The sequence below is a fragment of the Thunnus maccoyii genome, chromosome 4, assembly GCF_910596095.1.
Source record: "Thunnus maccoyii chromosome 4, fThuMac1.1, whole genome shotgun sequence".
Taxonomy (NCBI): domain Eukaryota; kingdom Metazoa; phylum Chordata; class Actinopteri; order Scombriformes; family Scombridae; genus Thunnus; species Thunnus maccoyii.
The window spans coordinates 24,096,845-24,116,245 of NC_056536.1; the positions used below are offsets into that span (position 1 = coordinate 24,096,845).

The 19,401-nt window shown below is 41.8% G+C and overlaps 1 protein-coding gene across 7 annotated transcripts in view; it reads right to left on the reverse strand.

The window, feature by feature from the left end:
• LOC121895655 (ankyrin repeat and SAM domain-containing protein 1A-like) overlaps positions 1-19,401 on the reverse strand; it is a 63,883-nt gene that overhangs the window by 33,878 nt on the left and 10,604 nt on the right. For 5 of the 7 annotated variants that reach the window (XM_042409040.1, XM_042409041.1, XM_042409039.1 and 2 more), the window contains exons 2-13: positions 19,241-19,321; positions 18,897-19,053; positions 18,012-18,074; positions 6,489-6,785; positions 5,694-5,769; positions 5,462-5,563; positions 5,274-5,360; positions 4,909-5,078; positions 4,576-4,638; positions 3,889-4,024; positions 2,919-2,962; positions 1,985-2,078 (exon numbers count right to left, since the gene is read on the reverse strand). In XM_042409040.1, the coding sequence (XP_042264974.1) occupies positions 1,985-2,078; positions 2,919-2,962; positions 3,889-4,024; positions 4,576-4,638; positions 4,909-5,078; positions 5,274-5,360; positions 5,462-5,563; positions 5,694-5,769; positions 6,489-6,785; positions 18,012-18,074; positions 18,897-19,053; positions 19,241-19,321 (1,370 nt within the window). The remainder of the gene's footprint in view (positions 1-1,984; positions 2,079-2,918; positions 2,963-3,888; positions 4,025-4,575; positions 4,639-4,908; positions 5,079-5,273; positions 5,361-5,461; positions 5,564-5,693; positions 5,770-6,488; positions 6,786-18,011; positions 18,075-18,896; positions 19,054-19,240; positions 19,322-19,401) is intronic. The other 2 variants (XM_042409037.1, XM_042409038.1) reach the window with 2 other exon arrangements.

A 19,401-nucleotide genomic window follows, 5' to 3' on the forward strand; every position in this document is an offset into this window, starting at 1 on the left:
CACTTCCCCATTGACATAGTCCAAAGTCAATTCATGCCCTGCGTGTGGAAGAATCTACTCTGTTTTTATATGAGGTTGTAGAACATTTTCAACTCTGGGTCATGTTCTACAGAAAGCCAATAAGGAAACATAAGGCCATTTTATTGATATGTGGACATTTACAGTAAAGCAAGTAAATAAATACCTCTATTGACAGGCCTGATCAATATAGTCGTGAAACCCAGTATGTTGTCATATTCAACAGCGTATACATATAATAGGACGTAACATTATTTAATGCTTGTTACTTGTGTGGTGCATACAGTATACACACACACACACACATATATATATATATAAATAAATAACAGGTGCTTTCTGTTCATAGCCCCTCTGCATCCATCTGTTGCAGTTCTTCTGGTGAACTGCAGTTCATAACAGTGTTACAAACAACTGTGCATTTCTGAAACAGCCATTTAAAGCTTTGAATGAACTTGCTTTTAGACGAGACAGAGGACCAAATCTGTAAAAGCAGCTCAACAAGTATGAAGAAAAGAATGAACCCGAGCCATGTGGTAAATGAGCAGCAAGTGTAAAATAAGGATAGCCTCACTATTGCTGTACATAACTGTGTACTATGGAAGCCATATGTCTGTTATTGTCTGTGTAAATCATAGGATATCACTTCTGGTGAGAAATATCACTTGGAAAGCCTATAAAACACTATGCAGAGGTGGAAATCTGTTGGGAAAAACTATATTCCTGCTGAGAACAGCAATATGTTTGTGACAGATGATGAACACTACGGTATCGCTGACCACGCATATGTCCTCCACCTGCCGCAGCCCGCGCCGAGCTCTAGTCCCTGGCTGTCAACGTCCACACGGGGAAGATCTCAAGATTTCCTCAATCACAATAGAAATCACATACACACATGAACAGAAGTAAACACCGAGGAGGCTCAGCTCAGCTGTCCGGGTTTATGAAAAGCATAAAAGTGGGAAATATAGCTTTAACTTGCTGATGTGCAAGAACTGCAAAGAGAAGAAAAAACACAGTTGTATTCACATATGAACCCGACTTGTGGTTTTGTGGTTTTAAAAAAGGGAAAGGAGAGTATAACATGAACTCACTGAGGACTGTAAGGCAGGAGGAAAAAGTGGCCTTTTGTGCTTCTAGAAATGTTTCACACGTCCCTCACTACTCACAACATTTTTAACAATTGTGACGCCTGAGTTACTGATTCTTGGCTCCTGTGGCAAAACATTTTCCCACAAATACGGGCTCTGCTCTTGTTGAACATCAATTCAACTTTAATGTTTAAACTCATTACGGTTGAACATGTGAGCTTTATTTGCACAAATCCACCAGTTATACCAACATGTTTAAGTTCAGAGACTTGTAAAGTATACTGACGTCTCTGCATTCACTCTGTTAATTATTTCTGACTGGCTCCTCCTGTGAAGGCGCGACAGCAGTATCTTGCCTACTCGCCCGCATGCCTACTCTGCCGTCCCTCCCACAAACACGCTCCAAAAATAATATTTTCATAAAGATATCCGTATGTATGTCAGCAAAAACCCAGAGGCCGTGCTCCTCACCTCCGCTTCATGCTTGACTGGAGAATGTGGCATATCCACCTTTAAGTGGGGATGTGCATCTGAGATAGGAATGTCACCATCTGATCAAGAATTCTGTTTCATATTGGCAACGAAATGAGTCTTGCCCACTTGCCAAGGAATGTCAATCAGCCTGCGCCCGACAAGCCAAATCCACTGCGCTGCTGGAGAATGTCAATCATGCATTCCCTGACAGCACTAATCTGAGCCAGCCCATCTCACCCTGCAAACTCAAACGCATTTCTCCCGTTTCATTGACATGCTCGGCTTGTGATTCTCAAGTCCGACGTGTCCAGTCTGTCTTTCCTTACCCTCGCACCAGCAGCAGTTGTTGTTCCTTATTAAGTTACTAAAAATTTGAGGACAGAGGGTAAAAAAAAACTCACCTCCTGATGCGCGTGGGCCCGCCCGTCCAGGAGGGTGGAGGCTGTCTTTCGTCTTGCTCGGGGCTCTGAGGTCGTTTGGGGCAGTGGGTTTACGCTGAAGTAGAAGAGAAAAGACGAAAAAAAAGCTGAGTTTACTCCCACCTGCCAATCAAAACATACCTTTCAAACATCTTCTGGGATGCCAGACAATCGTATTAGTGGCTGCTGAGTCTTGGCCCTGTTAGCTTATTAATATTGCAGTCTAATTATCTAGCTAGTTAAACATGAAACAAAGATGCTATCCCATTCATTCCCTGCATGAAAGTACTGGTGGCAGGTTTACCTACATCAAACATAATATGTCTTGACTCAGAAGGTTGCAGATTAGAGCACAGAGGACATCATGCTGCTCGTTTATTACGATTAGGCAGCTGAGGGGCACGGCTAATCCAATAGGAGCATGAAATAAAAGATGTGAGCATATATTGTGGGCAGCAGGTGGGATTGTGGGTGTGTGGCAGAAATAATAAAAGCCGCTAACTGGATGATAAATATAAAAAAGGCAATAAAATAAGACGGTGACAATAAATAGAGAGGGCAAGTTTACAGTTAGTTATGTTAGTTATGTAAGTTATGAGGGATGGTTTCAGATGACAACTGCGTTCTGCTGACATATGACTCAATGTCTGACTATCATATGACATGTGTCATATATATTATATATTCTACTATGGTCATATGGTCATGCGCCTGACATGGAATGCAAACTGCAGCTGAGATGCTTTTCTTTGACTGTCTAAACTCCATCCCTGTAACTTGCACATGTAAAGATCTTACAGAAGGATTTGGCAACTGCCAGGCATAAAAAAAATATTGCCAAAATGTGATTTATTGTTTGATGTAGGTGTAAAGATATAAAGGCATGAGAAGGATGAAAGGAGGAATGTATATATACCTGAGGTAGGACACTGTTGGAAGACTGTATAGTGGTGTTTTCATCTAAGGAGACAGAAGACATAAGAGTTAGGACATAGACAGATGAATTATTATCTCGGTCCATTCAGAGTTCAACTACTCAACATTTCTTCAGAGTTACAGGCTATGCTACGAGAATCTGAAAGTGATGTATATTAAAATCATGTTTTATGCATGGCGACATATTGGGCTAAAAGTCAAGACAGACTTTAGATTTATCTGTCTGCAATTTAAACAACGCTGAGCATGCAGACGTGATGAAGCCGTTTTAAAAGAGACGAAAAACTAATCGTTTAACATTTCTGTCCAACTACAGAGTGGAAGAAGAAAAAACTGTCAAGAGTTCCTTTTTTATAACACCATCATTTATCCACATAGAGGGGGGGGGGGGTGCATGATGACATCAGCGATTTAAACTCCAACCCTTCAGCTCAGTGACGTTTTCTAACGGCGCTAGTGAAGCTGACTAAGCTGGAAGGCCCAAGGGGATGGTTTTAAAACATCTACATCAACAGCTAAGGATCAAAATGGCCTCCTAATTTAATCCCATTTAATCCAATTACATGCGGTGCCATTCACCAGCCACGACTAAGGAGGGTCTGCTGATATATACGAGGTGCACGCAGTCATGGCAAGGGTTGACCGTGTGTGTGTGTGTGTGTGTGTGTGTGTGTGTGTAGGGCTGATCGGGATATGAATGTATTCAGGTTCTGTTTTGTTCAGACAGCCGCAGTGGAGTTTTAAGAAGTGTTTGGGAGAATTGTCCCAGTGTTTTGGCGATTTTTATATAATACTGCTGCAAATTAGTGGTCACCAATATGTGGTAAGGTAAAGGTATGTAGTGGAGGAGAGAGTTTACGCAGGAAAGGCTCTTAAAAATCTCTTGTAAACAAAGAAATACTGTTAATCTACACTTTCTACAACATAATCTATCTATGCAGCACAGTTACCTTTATGGGATTGGGACTCCTGGCTGGGTGGTGGGACTTTGGTCTGTGCAGTCAGCAACAACTCATATGTGTGATCCTCCTCCTCCTCCACCCCCGGCTCTCCTCTCTCATCAATACTGCTGTTAGTATACAGGGCCTGCGGAAAAAAAAACAAAAACAGCAGAGGCGAGGAGAAAATGAAGGCGGAGAGGAAATATACTGCACGGATGACTTTTTGTTGAGTATCCACCAAAGCTGGTGTGGATGTGATGCAAATGTCTCCTTCAGTGAGGGGAAATTAAAAACTAGAAAATGTTCTTTGTTAATGTTACTTTATATCGCATCCTCTATGGTCTACGGTCTTTTCCACTTCACTTCTCGCCCTCTTTCGTCCCCACTGCCTCTATCCCGTGCCGCACTCAGATGAATATTTATTAAGAAGTCGTTTGATTTGAGCAGCTGCCGTGAAGAGAATAGTCATGAAAGGGGTCATGGCTAAAAGGCGCTGGCATTCTCAGTGGCAGATAATCATTTTCCAACAGCTCCTGTGACATTGTGCTAATAAACCATGACCAAACTCTCAGAGGAACTAACTTTTAAAAGGCAGTCATACCACCGTGCTCATTCATTAGGTGCTCGAAACCGTAAATGTGAGAATCTGTGATGTCGGATGAAAACATGTTTCTCCCAACTTTATAATCTTCTCACCTCTGAGCTCACCTCTTCTTCATGACCAGGGCCAGGATGTGATGAGTGGACCAGGCGATCTTTCTGTAAATTATGTAGAATATAAGATGTAATAAATACATGGTTGCTAATCGGTTTATTGCAAAATCATAGTTAAGAAATGCATTGCAAATCCACTATGCACCACAAGAAGTGTAATGCTGAGGGGGGTTTGAGGCCACGTCGTGTGGAGAGAGGACCACTATCACCCTCTAGTGGGAGTTCTGCATTTTATCTCCTATAATCCCCCTGCGAGGAGCTCACTGTGCATGTGTGTGTGAGAGGGTGGTGGGTTTCAGTTAAACTGCTGCTGACCTTGCCAGCTTCACTATCTGGCCGTCCAGAATCCCTGTCAGAGGATTTGCCGCTGGTGAGGCTGTCCAGAGAGTGGCAAGATGTGGCTTCAAAAAGAGCTTCATACGGGCTCTCCTCCTCGGGCCCCGGGGCCAGCCCCGAGATCAACTCGCTCACTTTCTCTAGATCACCTATAACACAGTTAAAAATGTATAAATTAGGTGCAAAACACAAAAAAGACAAGCAAGTTCTTCGCTGAAAAAAAATGGATAATAACCTCCTACTGCATTTTCCTGCTCTGTTTCCTGTTTAAACTGCTGACTGGATTGCTGCTACTACAGTACAAACACTAAACTTTATGACTTGGGACATCTGGTAAATCTTACCCCTTTTCCGTGGGCTGGGGCTCTCCTGAGGCGGAGGGATTGGTGGAGGGGGAAGGTCAATGTCAGGGGGTTTTCCAGTCATGTGACCTGCAACAGACAACAGGAGATTGAATAACAACTGGCAAATGTGAAATCAAGAGGTTGCTTCCCACCACATTTCTCTCTCTGTTTGCACATGTGGTCTTTACCTTGGATGAGAGCAGCTATCTGTCTGCTCTTCTGAGAGGGCATGTCCTTGACAGTATCCAGCGCTGTCAGGCCCTTCTGGTCCACAATGTTCACATCGATACCTGACGAATGACAAAAAGGAAGAGTCGGTGCAACGACAGTCGAAATGTTTTGTGCTGATTTTTATTAATTAAATGTATTTCATCGCTGTGTTGTGTTCAAATGTTGCTTGTGTGGCGCTGAAGTACTGACCTGCACTGAGAAGTCTTTGTACCACATCTGTCTTCCCAAACAGGGCTGCTTCGTGGAGGGCACTGCCTTTCTCCGTCTGAGCAGAAAACAAACCAAAAGCGTAAAGAGCCAGAGGCACAGAGAGACAAAGGGAGGACAAACACCCGTGTGTGACATGAATGGGGGACATCAGTGACATCTGCATGTTTCTTTTCTTCTGCTATTGTTACATGGACCGGGCTTGTTTTAACTTGCTTGTTGCTACATGGATCAGGCTTGTTTAAACCTGCGGCAATACTTTTCCCACCACCTACATTCTTAAAGAAATAAAGCAGAGATGACCTTATTTATGCCCACCGCTCGGTCCACTTCTCTACTGACAATTATGCGGTCGAGGAATCAAAGCAGATCATTTTCCAGCTCACAGGGCCATGCTAATTGAAACCTGCAGGATGCAGGGCCTGAAGGACACTGGATAGACTCCCTATCCTTGATTCAGAGTAAAGCAGGGCAGAGTGAAGGAAAAAATATCTCCAGACAGATGGATGGCATAGTTTGGTACAGAGTCGGGGCCACAGGGCCCACCAGGGGGAGCAAGGCCGGCTCTGCTTTGATACCACAGCAGTTCTTTTGCAGAGCTTAAGAGTTTTACATTTAATCTAATAGCTTTAGTGGGAAGTAGCGAGAGGAAGTGCTGCAAGGACAGATTAAGTTACCCAACATGATTTGGGCCATGACAGCATATTAAGAAACACTTGCAAACTGAAGCTTTAAGTTCACACTCATACATATATACATATATTCACACACACACACCTCATAGTTAATGTCCATGCCAGCATCCAGCAGCACCTCCACCACAGACAGGTGTCCGTTCCGAGAGGCCAGATGCAGCGGTGTGTGTTTCTTGGTGTTGCAGCTGAGCAGGTTGGGGTGTGCAGTGAGCAGCAGCTTCACTACCTCCAGGCGGCCATACAGTGCAGCCAGGTCCAGCGGGGTCTCAAACTTGTTGTTCCTCATGGTGGGGTCTGTCAGCTCTTCCAGCAGCAGCCGCACCACCCGGGAGTGGCCGTACTGGGCGGCACAGTGCAGCGGCGTCTCGTTGTCATTGTTCTGTCGTGGGCAGATGAACAGGTGAGAAGCAGCGCAGGAAAATCAGACACAAACACACAGGAAACAGGTGAGAAATAGAAGGAATTAAGTGGATCAGGAGAGAAAGGACATGGGTTGACTCATGTTTGTTAATGAGTAAGAATAGACGCCTCGGTGGAGTTATTGTGAGGTTAAACCAATCAGTGCATAGAAGCCAGTCATGTTAGCAGATTAAAAGGTCGTGAAAAAGCACCAACCACAATGAGGCACATAGCGAGGCCTGGGGGGAATATCTGGCAGAGAGGGGAGGGGGTGGGCCCGGGTGGACGACTGGCAGACATACATGGACTAATGAGGACAGGTGTTGGGGATGGCACTGAATGCCAGGGGCAGCGGGGTGCTAGCAGAGGGGCAGAGGCACCCAGGCAGGTGGGGAATTAGCAGAGACATGAGCCACTTGGACACAAGGTCAGAATCACATAAGCATTATAAAGTCACCAAAGGAAAGAGACCTGGCCCATTACCATCATCCTGTCGAGACAGGCTGTCACAACTATGAGGCACTGTTGGTGTTGCTCTCTCACCAGAGCACAGCAAAGGCAATGATCGTGGCGGTTTTAGACATTAGACAATCAAGGGGAAGAGATGAGTGCTGTGTTTCCACATACTGTAACCAAGTGTGAGTGAGGCCTGGAAGTGACATTATAGCCGAGGAAGAGCGAAAGCAAAAACTGCATTTCCACACTGAATACTGTCATGGTGACATTAACAACATAATTTTCTTATCATTTCATCTATTTATCTGATATCTGAACCTAGTTAGTGAAAAATGGCTATCCCAGTTTCCTAGAGCCAAAGGAGACGTCTTCATATTGTTTTGTCATACCATTAAAAAAACCCAAAGATAATCAGTAGAAGCTGGAACCAGCAACTGTGTGGCAATCGACATAAAAACAATGAATCAATTACTATTTTAATCAATGAATCAAAACTATTTTGATAGTTGATTAATCATTTTGAATCATTTTTTAAGAAAAAAAATGTTAAAATTCTCTAATTCCAACTTCTTAAATGTGTATTAAATCTAAATGTGAATATCTTTGGGGTGTGGACTTTTGGTTAGAACCAAACAAGACATTTTAGATTGCATTTTGGGCTTCAGAAAAGGTGATCAACATTTTTCATAATTTCCTGACATTTTATAGACCTATAATTAGTTAGTTGCAGCCGTAGACTAATCCTTTAAGCGGCTAAACATTTCAGCTCTAATGTAAAGTCAATATTTTTGTGTACAGTACAAAATGCCTCTGACTCACTGGAATTAACAGAAAATAGTCAGACTATGATTTTGTAAGGATTAGTATAAACATCAACAGCCGGTAATTGACTGGTGTCAAAGTACACATCATATTCACGTTTAATTATACGGTATAGCGATTAATCCTGCGCACAAGTGAAAATGACCTCGACTCTGCAACCTAGCCTTTCGCCATGTGTTTCCAAAAAAATCTGCATTGTAGAAAAACAAGCTAATAACAGTCAAGCAGACAAAACAGCAATTATAAGCAGTGATTACAACATAAACTCAGTAAGTGGGACTTATTGGATCTAATGACTCACATGTAGCAACAAGATCAATGTCTAATAGACCTGAGAACCTCTGGCACTTTTGATGAACCCTACCATGAACAACCAGCAGGGGGCAAACCCTTCACCTCATGAGCTGAACTAAGATGATGATGTAGGAACACCCTTACAACACACAACTAGCTAACAATGACAACATGACAGGTATGACTAAGACTGTACTGCTGAGTTATATCTAGAAAAGGGGAAATCAGCAATACAGAAAACTCTCTTTAAAGACACTGTTCTGCCAGTCACAGGAAATACAAGAATGGGAATCAAAGCCCAGAAACAATCACTGCTCTCAGTCTATCAAGGCGCGACAGAACTGCAAACGTGATTCTTGGCAAGCAGCAAACACTGCCTGTGAAGCTCTCAGGCTCTAGTCAACATTGCGTAGCAATGGGTGTGGCAGATAATGCCAGTTATGGTGGAACCACATGCTCTGCGAGTCAGTCATTCCAGACACACAGAACCACCTACAAAGGGGCTGACAGCTGGCGTGAGAAGCCCCCACATGGACATGCATGATGCCAGCATGGGCGACTCCCGGAGAAACATGCCAGCTGTGGCACTGAAGACAGGACATCGTGTGGAGGGCAGTTTTAGACAGGTGTCAGTTGAGTTTCACAAAGGCCTGCTGCCAGATGGGATCAGCAGGTATCTTCTTCATTGTTAGAGGGAGCGAGCAGGATGAGGGAAAGACAGAGACAGAGAGACAGAGACAGAGAGAGAGAGAGAGAGAGAGAGAATGAGTAAGTATTGTACTATCCTGGCAAAGCAGGTCACAGCTTGAACAGAGAGAAAGGAGGTGGAGCTTGGAGAAACAAAACGACACCTGCCTATCAAAAGAGAAGGCACTGCAGACTGGCTGAGAAAAACACTCTTGTGTTGGGTGAACTTAACTGAACAAAACAAATGAAGAAAAGGGTTTAAATACAGCCTTTTATCAGAGAAGTAAAGCAAAGAAACCCAGGTTTTCAGTTCCTGTGTGATTTTCAATTCGAATACTTGTTTCTCCTTTTAGCAATATCTTTGTCTTAAAACAAACTCCCATGTACACACATACGCACACAGAGAAATGGCAGGACGCCGCCTGAAAAGAGCATGCTGCCTTTCATTTTCTAACGCACCATTGAGCGTTTGTCACAGCTTTTTAGAGATAGATACACTCTGAGTATTTAGACGACTTCAGCCTGCAAACATACACGCTGTGATTACATCAGCATGATTCACTTCCTCAAACATGCAGGTCTGCTGCCTCCTCAACAGTAATCCAAGTAAATCTAGCATACCATGATTTACATAAAGCAAACAAAACAACAGACTAAACACAGGCGAATGGAAACTTTGTAAACGTGTATATTACTTAAACATGAAGCCTTTTTCCCATAATAATAAACAGGAGTGCTTCAATATATACCTAGTATACCGGTCCAATAAACTCAGTGAGTGTGATCACTTGAGACATAAGTGTCTTCCTTGCCAGTGCAGTGGTCAGTGCTCTGTAGTAATGAGTCAGCATCTGATAGTATCAAACGTGGCTGACCACACACTTGACTCACTGATGGGAAACATGCAGCGAAGTAACATCGAGCCTTGCCTTGCCTCCTTTGATATAAGCTATGTTAAGTGTGTTATTCACACAGGGGCCTTCCACTACAGGACCTCTCTAGGTACTCCCAAACAACCCCAGACCACTTCCACCACAGTGTTTTTAACACTTTAAAAGGATATGGCTAGCATTTTTCTACATTTTTCTTGCCTTACACGGAACTACTCTCCAGAGACTAAAAATGTGATCATTGTTATTAGTCTTTGGAGCTGTTTCTAAACAAACTACTGTAATCACACTCCTTGATGCCAAGGAACATGTCACCTAGTGCTACAATTTGGGTCATTTCCATGTTTTTAATAGGAGGAATAAGATGTATTAGGCTTTGGATACACACACAATACTTGTAAGTAGGATCAATTCATTGTTGGTTTGGCTCTGCACATGAGATTTGTAGACAAGAGGAAAAATATTGAAAATCACAAACCTTATCCTTTAAGTGTTTTGACTACGTTATGACTTTGATATTTGCAAAATTGATCAAAAACACAACTCAGTCTTATTTAAAAAGTATAAGTTCACTGTAGGCACGTAACTTGCAGAACATTAAACATGTTGAAAGTGTCCTGTGCAACACACTATATTTATGCACGGCTATGTGCACATGCCCTCTAGACCACAGCCACAAAATTGTACAAGTCTATTGCACATTAAAAACCACTGCTGTGTAACCATCATGTTATCACGCCAGTGCCAATAACCAGATATTTGGTCTGTTGCTTGCAATTGACAGATTTCAGAAATATTTGTGCTGATCTATTTATTGTAAGCCGTGGGAGGATTATGTTAATGAATATAAGCCACTACCTCAAAAACAACTTTTTAACAATCAATCTACTCTTCAGCTACAGCAGGAACAGGGGTTGTATTGTTTCATTTTCACATTCGAGACTAAGTGACAAAAAGCAAACCACAACATATGGGGAACTACAAATGCATGGCTTGAAGCTAATTTTAACAGGCTGATAGCTCTGCAGCAAAAAATAAATAAAATCCCCCTTTAAAACTATAACTTGTATTATAATAATATGTGATTTTCTGTGGTACACTTTTATATTATTATATAGGGACTCAGTGAGTTCCAGCATGAAATCTCACCCTATAAAGACCAGGATCAGCTTTATCTCCAGTGTACTGTCACAGGCCACGTGACCAGTCAAACAATCATGTACTAACAAGACACAGCTCCGAAGGCTATTACGCAAAATGGCACCAATGACTAGCAGCCTTGCCGGGAAAGAGATTAGAATTCATACGGCACAGCCAAGACTTCCTGGACAGTACATGTTTTTATGAAAATCCTGTCTTTACTGTGGTGCTACAGACAGCATAAAACCTCATCCTGATTTAGACCTCAGTGCATGTCAAACAAGAAGAGATTAAGATCTTCGCTGGTGTCTGCTGCTGATTGATAAACCCTACCCTAACCAGGAACATCTGGAGATTATACTCCATTGTGTTTTCATGGTGCCGAATATTCAGAGAGGGGAAACGTGACACACGGTGACAGAGAGAACGGAGGATGTTTTGATTCCCACAACCTGGGGCTGGGAGATGGTAACACGCTTTGACTAGCGACCTCTGTCACGTGACGCGCTGGCTGGCAGCGGAGCGAGGCAGCGGTTACGTCACCCTGGCCCCTGGTAGTGGTAGTAGTAGTGGTGGGTGGTGGTGGTGAGGGGGGTGGGCCAAGCAGCTGTTGCAGCTAGTGTGCCAAAGGGCTGCCTGTGCTCACTGCATGACAAGTGTCCACGGTCACAATCTGAAACCCTGCTCGTTGTCTGTATAATTATACAATTCATGGATCTCTCATATATGCAAAAGAGGGTTTCCTCACTGTTTTCAATTTGTAAGAGTGATATATAAAGGTTTTAGAAATGTATTACCCATCTGTGGATTGTGTAACAATAACTATACAGAATTTTATTAATCTCTCTGGATTTTCTAGTGCTGAAAGGAGACCATTTATGGATTAGTTCAACTGAAAATGAATTGACAACAATTCTGACATTCACATTAATGACATTGACAGTCATTAAAGTCATCTATCAAGCAGAAATACAACATTTTTCTACTATTGTAAATTCAAAATCTTTGGGACTGTTGGTCAGACAAAACAAGCAATTCATGCTCTGGGAAATTGTGTTGGGACTGTTTTTCCATTAGTCAATTAATCAGTTAATCGATCGACGAAAAAATTGGCAACTATTTTGATAATCAAAAGATCGTTTTAAGCACAAATGCCAAAAAGTTTGCTAGTTTCAGCTGCTCAACTGTGATGATTTGATGCTTTTCTTTATCAGCCATTATAGTAAATTGATTATCTTTAGGGTTTGGACTGTTGGTCGGACAAAATAAGGCATTTAAAAACTTCACCTTTGACTTTGGGGAATTATAACAGGCATTATTCACTATCGTCTGACATTTTATAGACAAAACAATTTATTATTATTATTATAACAATTAATCAATCTGCAGATTAATCATTAATGGAAATAATCGTTAGTTGCAGCCAAATTATTTTTCCCTGTTTGTCAAGAGCGATGAAAATACTCAATCTGAATTCCCAGCGCTCTTTCAATTCAAAGCACAGTAACCATGCTGACTCTTAATAATGGATTTTTATTTGGACACTGTCACACATTCCTGAGTAAACGGGCCTTGCAGTCCTGTGATGAGATGAATGTCTAACTGGCTTCCTGCCATAGATTGTAATTCTCTTTACGGGTGGACTTTTTCTCCCTTTTAAAAAAAAGATTAGTTTCCTCCTCAATATTTCAACTTGATTAAATGGGACACACTTTCCAAACACAACTAACATAAAAGCCTTTAAGATCTTAGATACCATCTCTGCTCCAAAACTCCCCTCTTCAACTAGCAAATGCTTCCAACTGACATAGAGGACACACCCTAAAACATGCAAACGGGAATGCATGACAATGTAGAAATCTTGATCCTCCGGTTAAATGACCAAACGTCCCTTAAAGGGCTCTTCAAACACGCTTCAACCATCTCTTGGCACGGCAGAGACAGGAACGAGTTCTGGAGGACGAGAAGGGACCAGAAGGTAAAGGGGGGGTTGTGATGTGTTGTTGGGGTAAAGTGTTGGACACTGAAGTGACAGACAGCGAGGATAAATGAGTGTGTTGGCAGACTGCGAGCGTTGCGCCTAGAGGAAGAAGGGGAAACACTGCTCCACTTGATAATGAGGTAACCAAGTCCAAAGAAATTACTCCCGCTGCCGCCATCCGAAACTTTCCCTATGTCATCCCTCTGAGATACTGCAAGCCTGACAGAAAGACATATGATCCATTAGCAGTCTGAATGTGAGTTTATAGCTGTCTGATGACAACATATTTCCCCCTATATTCTTTTATTACATGTAATTTATTTGACTCTTCAAGAGGCATCAGTTTTATTCTGTTTTAATTTGCCCAGTGTAGTGTACACACATTAATAGCACAGCGCCCTTACATCTGAGCCTGGGTCAGAGGAATTCATCTAAACATATATTGTATTAGACATGTGACCTATATATGAAGATGAATCCTGGGTGAGAGGTAGCGTGATATGAGTGTGGGCAGACCAAGGGCTATATCTTATTATGGAGTAATATACAGAAAACATGGTAATTAACAAAAAAAAAAAAGAGGTCAATGATATAAATAGTCTAATGGTATTCATTAGAATATTTCTTTTTATCACCAGTTTTTCTGGCAGGGTTCCTGCACTATATTTATTTAAAAAGTCTTTTTTCTCAGATGAACTCTGAGATATTTTGAAATGTTGGTTAAACATCCCCTCCAGAAATGTTTATGTTTATATGTTTATATTAGATAAGCTTCTTGCCATCATTCCTTCAGTGAGATTATTCTCTGCGATAAAAATAATGATATTTTTGGGTATGAGGAAGTCTACTAGGGCTGCAATTTACAGTTATGTTCATTATCAATTCACCTACGGATTGTTTTCTTGATTAATTAATTATTTGACCTGTACAACATCAGAAAAGAGAAAAAAAAAAGTCCTTTAAATGTCCAAGGTTATGTCTTGTTTCAGTTCCAATCAATTTAAAGGATATAAATCACAGAAATGCAGAAAATCTTCACATTAGTGGAACTTGAACCAGAGAATGTTTTGAGTTTTTGCTCAGAAAATAACTTGAATAATTTATCAAAAGGCTCAAGAGAGAGTCTACAACTCTTGTTCAGGAAATGTCTATATTCTTCCATGCATGCACTTTGTACCGAGCAGTCTAACACCAATATGCAGATGGCGGGGTCAGTCCAGGTCAGATTGGGCGTGATTGCACAGCTCTCCCCTGGCAATGCGTTTGAAACATCATCAAAGCGGTCAGCCCACTGAGGACACTATCGGTAAGAGACAGCACAGACGTATAATGAATAAACATTAGTCTGGCAGGCTTCCTGGACCGGGATGAAAGAGAACTGGACCCACTCCAGGCTGAGTTCTCCAGTGTCCCTGAAGTGGACGACTGCAGCCCAAAAAAGAGTCCTGGACCCTCTCTTAAAGCCTCATCACGCACCTTTCATGTCAGGCTAGCTCGCTCCCAACAAAACACCACATCTCTCCACTGGGTCACTCACCACCACTGTATGACCAATAAGCCGTGACATTGTTACTATGACAACGTCCCACCTCTTCCTCTCCTCAGCAACGCCAGCTCACAAGCACAAACTGGGAGGTGGGGGAGGAGGGGCAAATACACCCATTTACACACTCGCACAGACAAGCATGGCATGGAAATGTCTCTTTGATGCTGATGCAAAGAGACTGGTACACTGAAAACCACCCTTCCTTCCTCCTCCTCCTCCTCCTCCTCCTCCTCCTCTTCATGAGATGGCTCCCTGGTCTTGGAGTGTGATGAGAGGAGAGGCAGGATCCACCCCGCCTACTCAGTCACATGATGCCATCAACCATGACCACAACCAGGGCCAGAGCATCCATATTTTTGATTTATTCATAACAAGGCATCAATTATTCAGGCTCACAACCAGGTAGTGGCCCCAAAACTATCCCGAAAGTGTTTACATTAAGACATCATTCATAATCTCAACAGACCACAAGACTCACTGTTAAATCCATCCAACAGACTGAAAGGGAAAAAGAAAGTAAGACAAATGCAAACGCTGCAGGAAATTCACACTCTAATATATAGCAGCATAGCACTTTAAAGAAAGCCAGCCTTCCCATCAAAACGCTAAGAAGATTAGTCCAGGGGAACTGTGACAATGTTCAAAAATAGTGTGCAGCTTTATCTACAGCCCTGGGTGGGTTTTTCAGCTCTGCCTGCTGAAAATGCAATTATGGAGCCACCAACATGTTTGCACTGATCTAACTGTGAGGGTGACACTGTCAGCTCTGCCGTGTTTGCTGAACTGGCATCCTCCTGACAGGATGTGGGGCTTCCCTGGGTAGCTGATGTTAACTGGAATAATGGTGCTTTAACTGAAATATAAAAAAAAAACCCTGATGACATAGTGTATGTATTACACATAAATCACATAAAGGAGAGATGAAGAGTAAAAGTTGTGTCCATAAACTTAAGATACTCCTGGTCTGTCCCTGGTGGATTTGACCTTAACCTCCGGTCGTTGAGTAGATCAGTGAAGTCCTGCTTCTATTTAGGAAGCAGAGTAGGATAATCACTATATTTCTTAAATGATAGGTTAACAATTTTTCAAGTCTGTCTTAAAAACAATAGTCAGGCACCCACAGGAACAGTGAAACAGGTTTCCTCCTGTTCGTACTGACCATTAGGAGACCAAGTCAAAAAGCACCTACGATATAAGTGATGAGGAACAAAATCCACAGTCCTTGTTTTGAGCAAAAAAGTGTTTAAAAGTTTATGAGGCTTCAGCCGACTGAGTTAGTCAAATGAAGTGGATATCCTCCACAGTTACAGTCTTTTTAGTAAAAAAAAAAATCCCTCTTTGTGTCTCCTGTTCAGCTGCAGTGGAAGTATCATAACAAAAAGAGGGAATTTGGCACTAAAAAGACTAACTTTGAAAGATATTGACTTGATTTGACTGATTCGGATGGCTGGAGCTTCATACTGGCTTCAAGTAAACGTTTAAATACATTTTTGCATGTTAAGAGGGCTGTGGATGTTATCCCCCATCACTTACACTGTAAATACATCATGAGAGGATCTCTTAATGGCCAGTATGAACAGGAGGAATGATTACAACAAGAAAAACATGTGTCAATGTTCATTTGGGAACCTGACTGGACAGACTTGAAAAATTGTCCTTTAACACATTTTTGTCCTCTCAATCTGATTGTTCTTAGAAGCGTCTTAGTTTCATTTTTATTTTGTTTCTTCTTTCAGGGGTAATTTTATTGATCCGTGAAGGAATAGAGTAGTGCTGAAATGAGCAGTCGGTTAATAAATTACTCAATCAGCAGAAAATTGTAAAGTAATTTCACTAATTATTTAACAAGACTAAGAGTCAATAGTAATGCTAGCAGCTCTGTGAGGCTGTAGTACTTAGAGCTAATTGCAACCGTCAACATGCTAATACACCATACATACTAATGTTTAGTAGATCATTTTACTTTAGCGTGTTAGCATGCTAACGTTTGCTTATTAGCACTAAACACAAAGTGCAGCTGAGGTGGATGGGAATGTCATTGTTTTGCAGGTAACCTGACCCACCAGATGGTTTGTTACACAGATCCATCTGAGAAGTTGCACCTGGAAACTGTTTGGAAAAGGGTAAGAACTTTCAAAAAATACTTGGCATGTGATTGGACGAACCATCTCTGTCACTGTCCTCCATTGCTCGGCAGCTGGATTTGCAAGATTTGAAGCCTGACAAATGGATTCTCGAGTGATGTCGTAATCTCGCGAATCCAGCTGCCTCACAAGGTAAATCATAAATCCGAGTGTTTGACCAATTAAAACATTGACCTGATGACAGCACTAAGTATGGGGGAAAAATCAGAGGATCACCAAAGTTATTACATTTTATCCTTAAGGGAACATAAATGTCTGTTGCAAATTACATGGAAATCCATCTAGTAGAGTGGCAAAAAAAAAGTACATTTAGCTGGTTAGAGCCTAACAAATAATAAGTTGCACTTCTCATATGTATATTATTATATTTTATATTCATATTTTATTATAATGAATAGTTTGGGTTTTATAGATCAGACTGGATTGAGCTAGCTTGTGTTCACCATTTGCTTTGATTGATATAGTAATCGGAAAAATAATTCACTCATCAATAATGAAAATAATAATTAGTTGCAGCACTAAACAATTCATCTACCAGGCACTCAGTTTGTAGCAGTAAACAGTCAACAGTATACAGCAGCCAACAGTGCTGTATGCTGGAGGCAGGTTTTACAAAAGACTTCCTGTGAGATACTCCATCTTTCAACCTAATAATTTAATAGCGTAATGGTGGTTGTATATTAATTGATAGTGTGGTTTGTGTTGGACAATATTTCTCCTGCTGCTGGATGTTTGGTGCCAACAACTGCGCTGCTTCAGGCTACATATTATACAAGTTTTCAAATCAAATTTGCTCAATTTTCTCATCCTGAAGAGCAACATTAACACAAATCAGATACAGTGGCCCATGAGGGGCAGGCATTTACTTGACTTTCTAGAACATTTTAATCCAAAGCCCAATTTATTCCTGACCCTAATCAAAAAGCTGGTACGACAGTATTGTAACATGTAGCAAAGAGTTTCAAGAAAACCTTTGGTAGTGGGCATGTTGCAATGCAGCGTAACTTACGTTTTACATAACATCTCAATAAAATTCAGGATGGCGAGCGAACATGAGTGGAAAGCCAGAGGACAGAGATCCACCGATAGCGAGTGAAATTAAAAGCACCCCCATATCTCTGCAGCAGAGTAGCCCCCGCAAGCAGCAGTAACAAACCAAACTCAAGCACAGCAAGCCAACACAGCAGTAAAGCAGAAGAGAAGCACTTAAAAAGGAAATGTTGTTTCGGCAGCACCGTGTACACACCTTGGAATTAATATAGGGGTCAAAGGGCCCACAGCGTTTGAACTCTTTATGGTCTACAGAGCTCTGGGAGGGAGGAAGAGAAGATAAGCCGATGGTTTTGGTTCAGACAAGCAATGAATGAATGAATGATGATCACAAATGAGTCAAACTAAATAAAAAGGAGAAAAAAAAATCAAAGTTGAGTTAATGAACAATCAGATGTCATGAACAGAGAAATGACACATAATGACAAAGATATTTCTAAATCTAGCTGATTTCAGAATTTATATCCAAAAGCTGGTTCGCTGTTGGATACATTTCATGGTACTGACAACATTTATAAAGCTCATAATGGGTCATTTCTCCTCATCCCAAACAGGGCAGGCCAGATAATGGTGCCGGTCTCGAGGTTGTCTGTGCGGTAAAGCAACTAAACCAAAAATGAAACGTAAAGAGTTAAACGGTTAAAATGGTTAGGGCGAACAAGCACTTCTCAAACTAGCATGGCGTCCAAGCACGTCACGTACCAAAGTATCAGTAACACAGTAAAAGTCAGACTCATGATGCAACTGAGGTTAATGCACTCAGGTCACATTCTTCTTTGACATTCATTTAGTTAAAATATAGAGCAAAAATTGCACATGCCATGCTGATCTAGAAAAAATATCTCCGTGTGACATTTTGTTGCTAAAGGTCAACCTCCTGACCGAACGGGTGACCTGCTGACTAATCTATCAGAACTGCAATAATGAAACCGCTTGAATTGTGCTGAAAAGCAAAGTTTTCTGGGATTTAAATGTGTGCAGTTTTCACTACCTTAAAAGTGGGTTAAGAAACTGATGGAAGAGCAAAATCATTCAAAACTGAAACCTTATAACACATAAAAAAGTAAATGCGGTGCCAGACCTGCTCGTTGAGTTTAGGGTGTGAAGGTCCTTGGTGAATGAGCAGTTTGACGATATGTTCATCTCCCTTCCATGCAGCCAGATGGAGAGGGTAGCAGCCCTTGTTGTCGGCGATGTTGGTCAAGGCCTCGTTTCGTAGCAGCGCCTCCACCACCTCGCTGCGGGTCAGAAAATAAACCACACTAATAAATACACACCCCCTTAGCAAATGGCTAATCAATAGCTTAATCTTCCCAGTGGGACAATTCACTGTGAGGGCAGACCTCATTTAACGAAGAGCATAAACAGAGGAACTGAAACAGGCTAAAACACTACAATTCACAGAGTTGTTTATCACTGATCTACCTGTGTCCGTTCAGGGCGGCGTGGTGGAGGGGGGTGTATCCAGTGCTGTCCACACAATTCACATTGGGGCCTCTCCAGATACTGTTGGGAGAAGAATAGATTGTTAGGCTTCCATAACACAGGCAATACACATACATATATACACTAAACAAACACTGCCT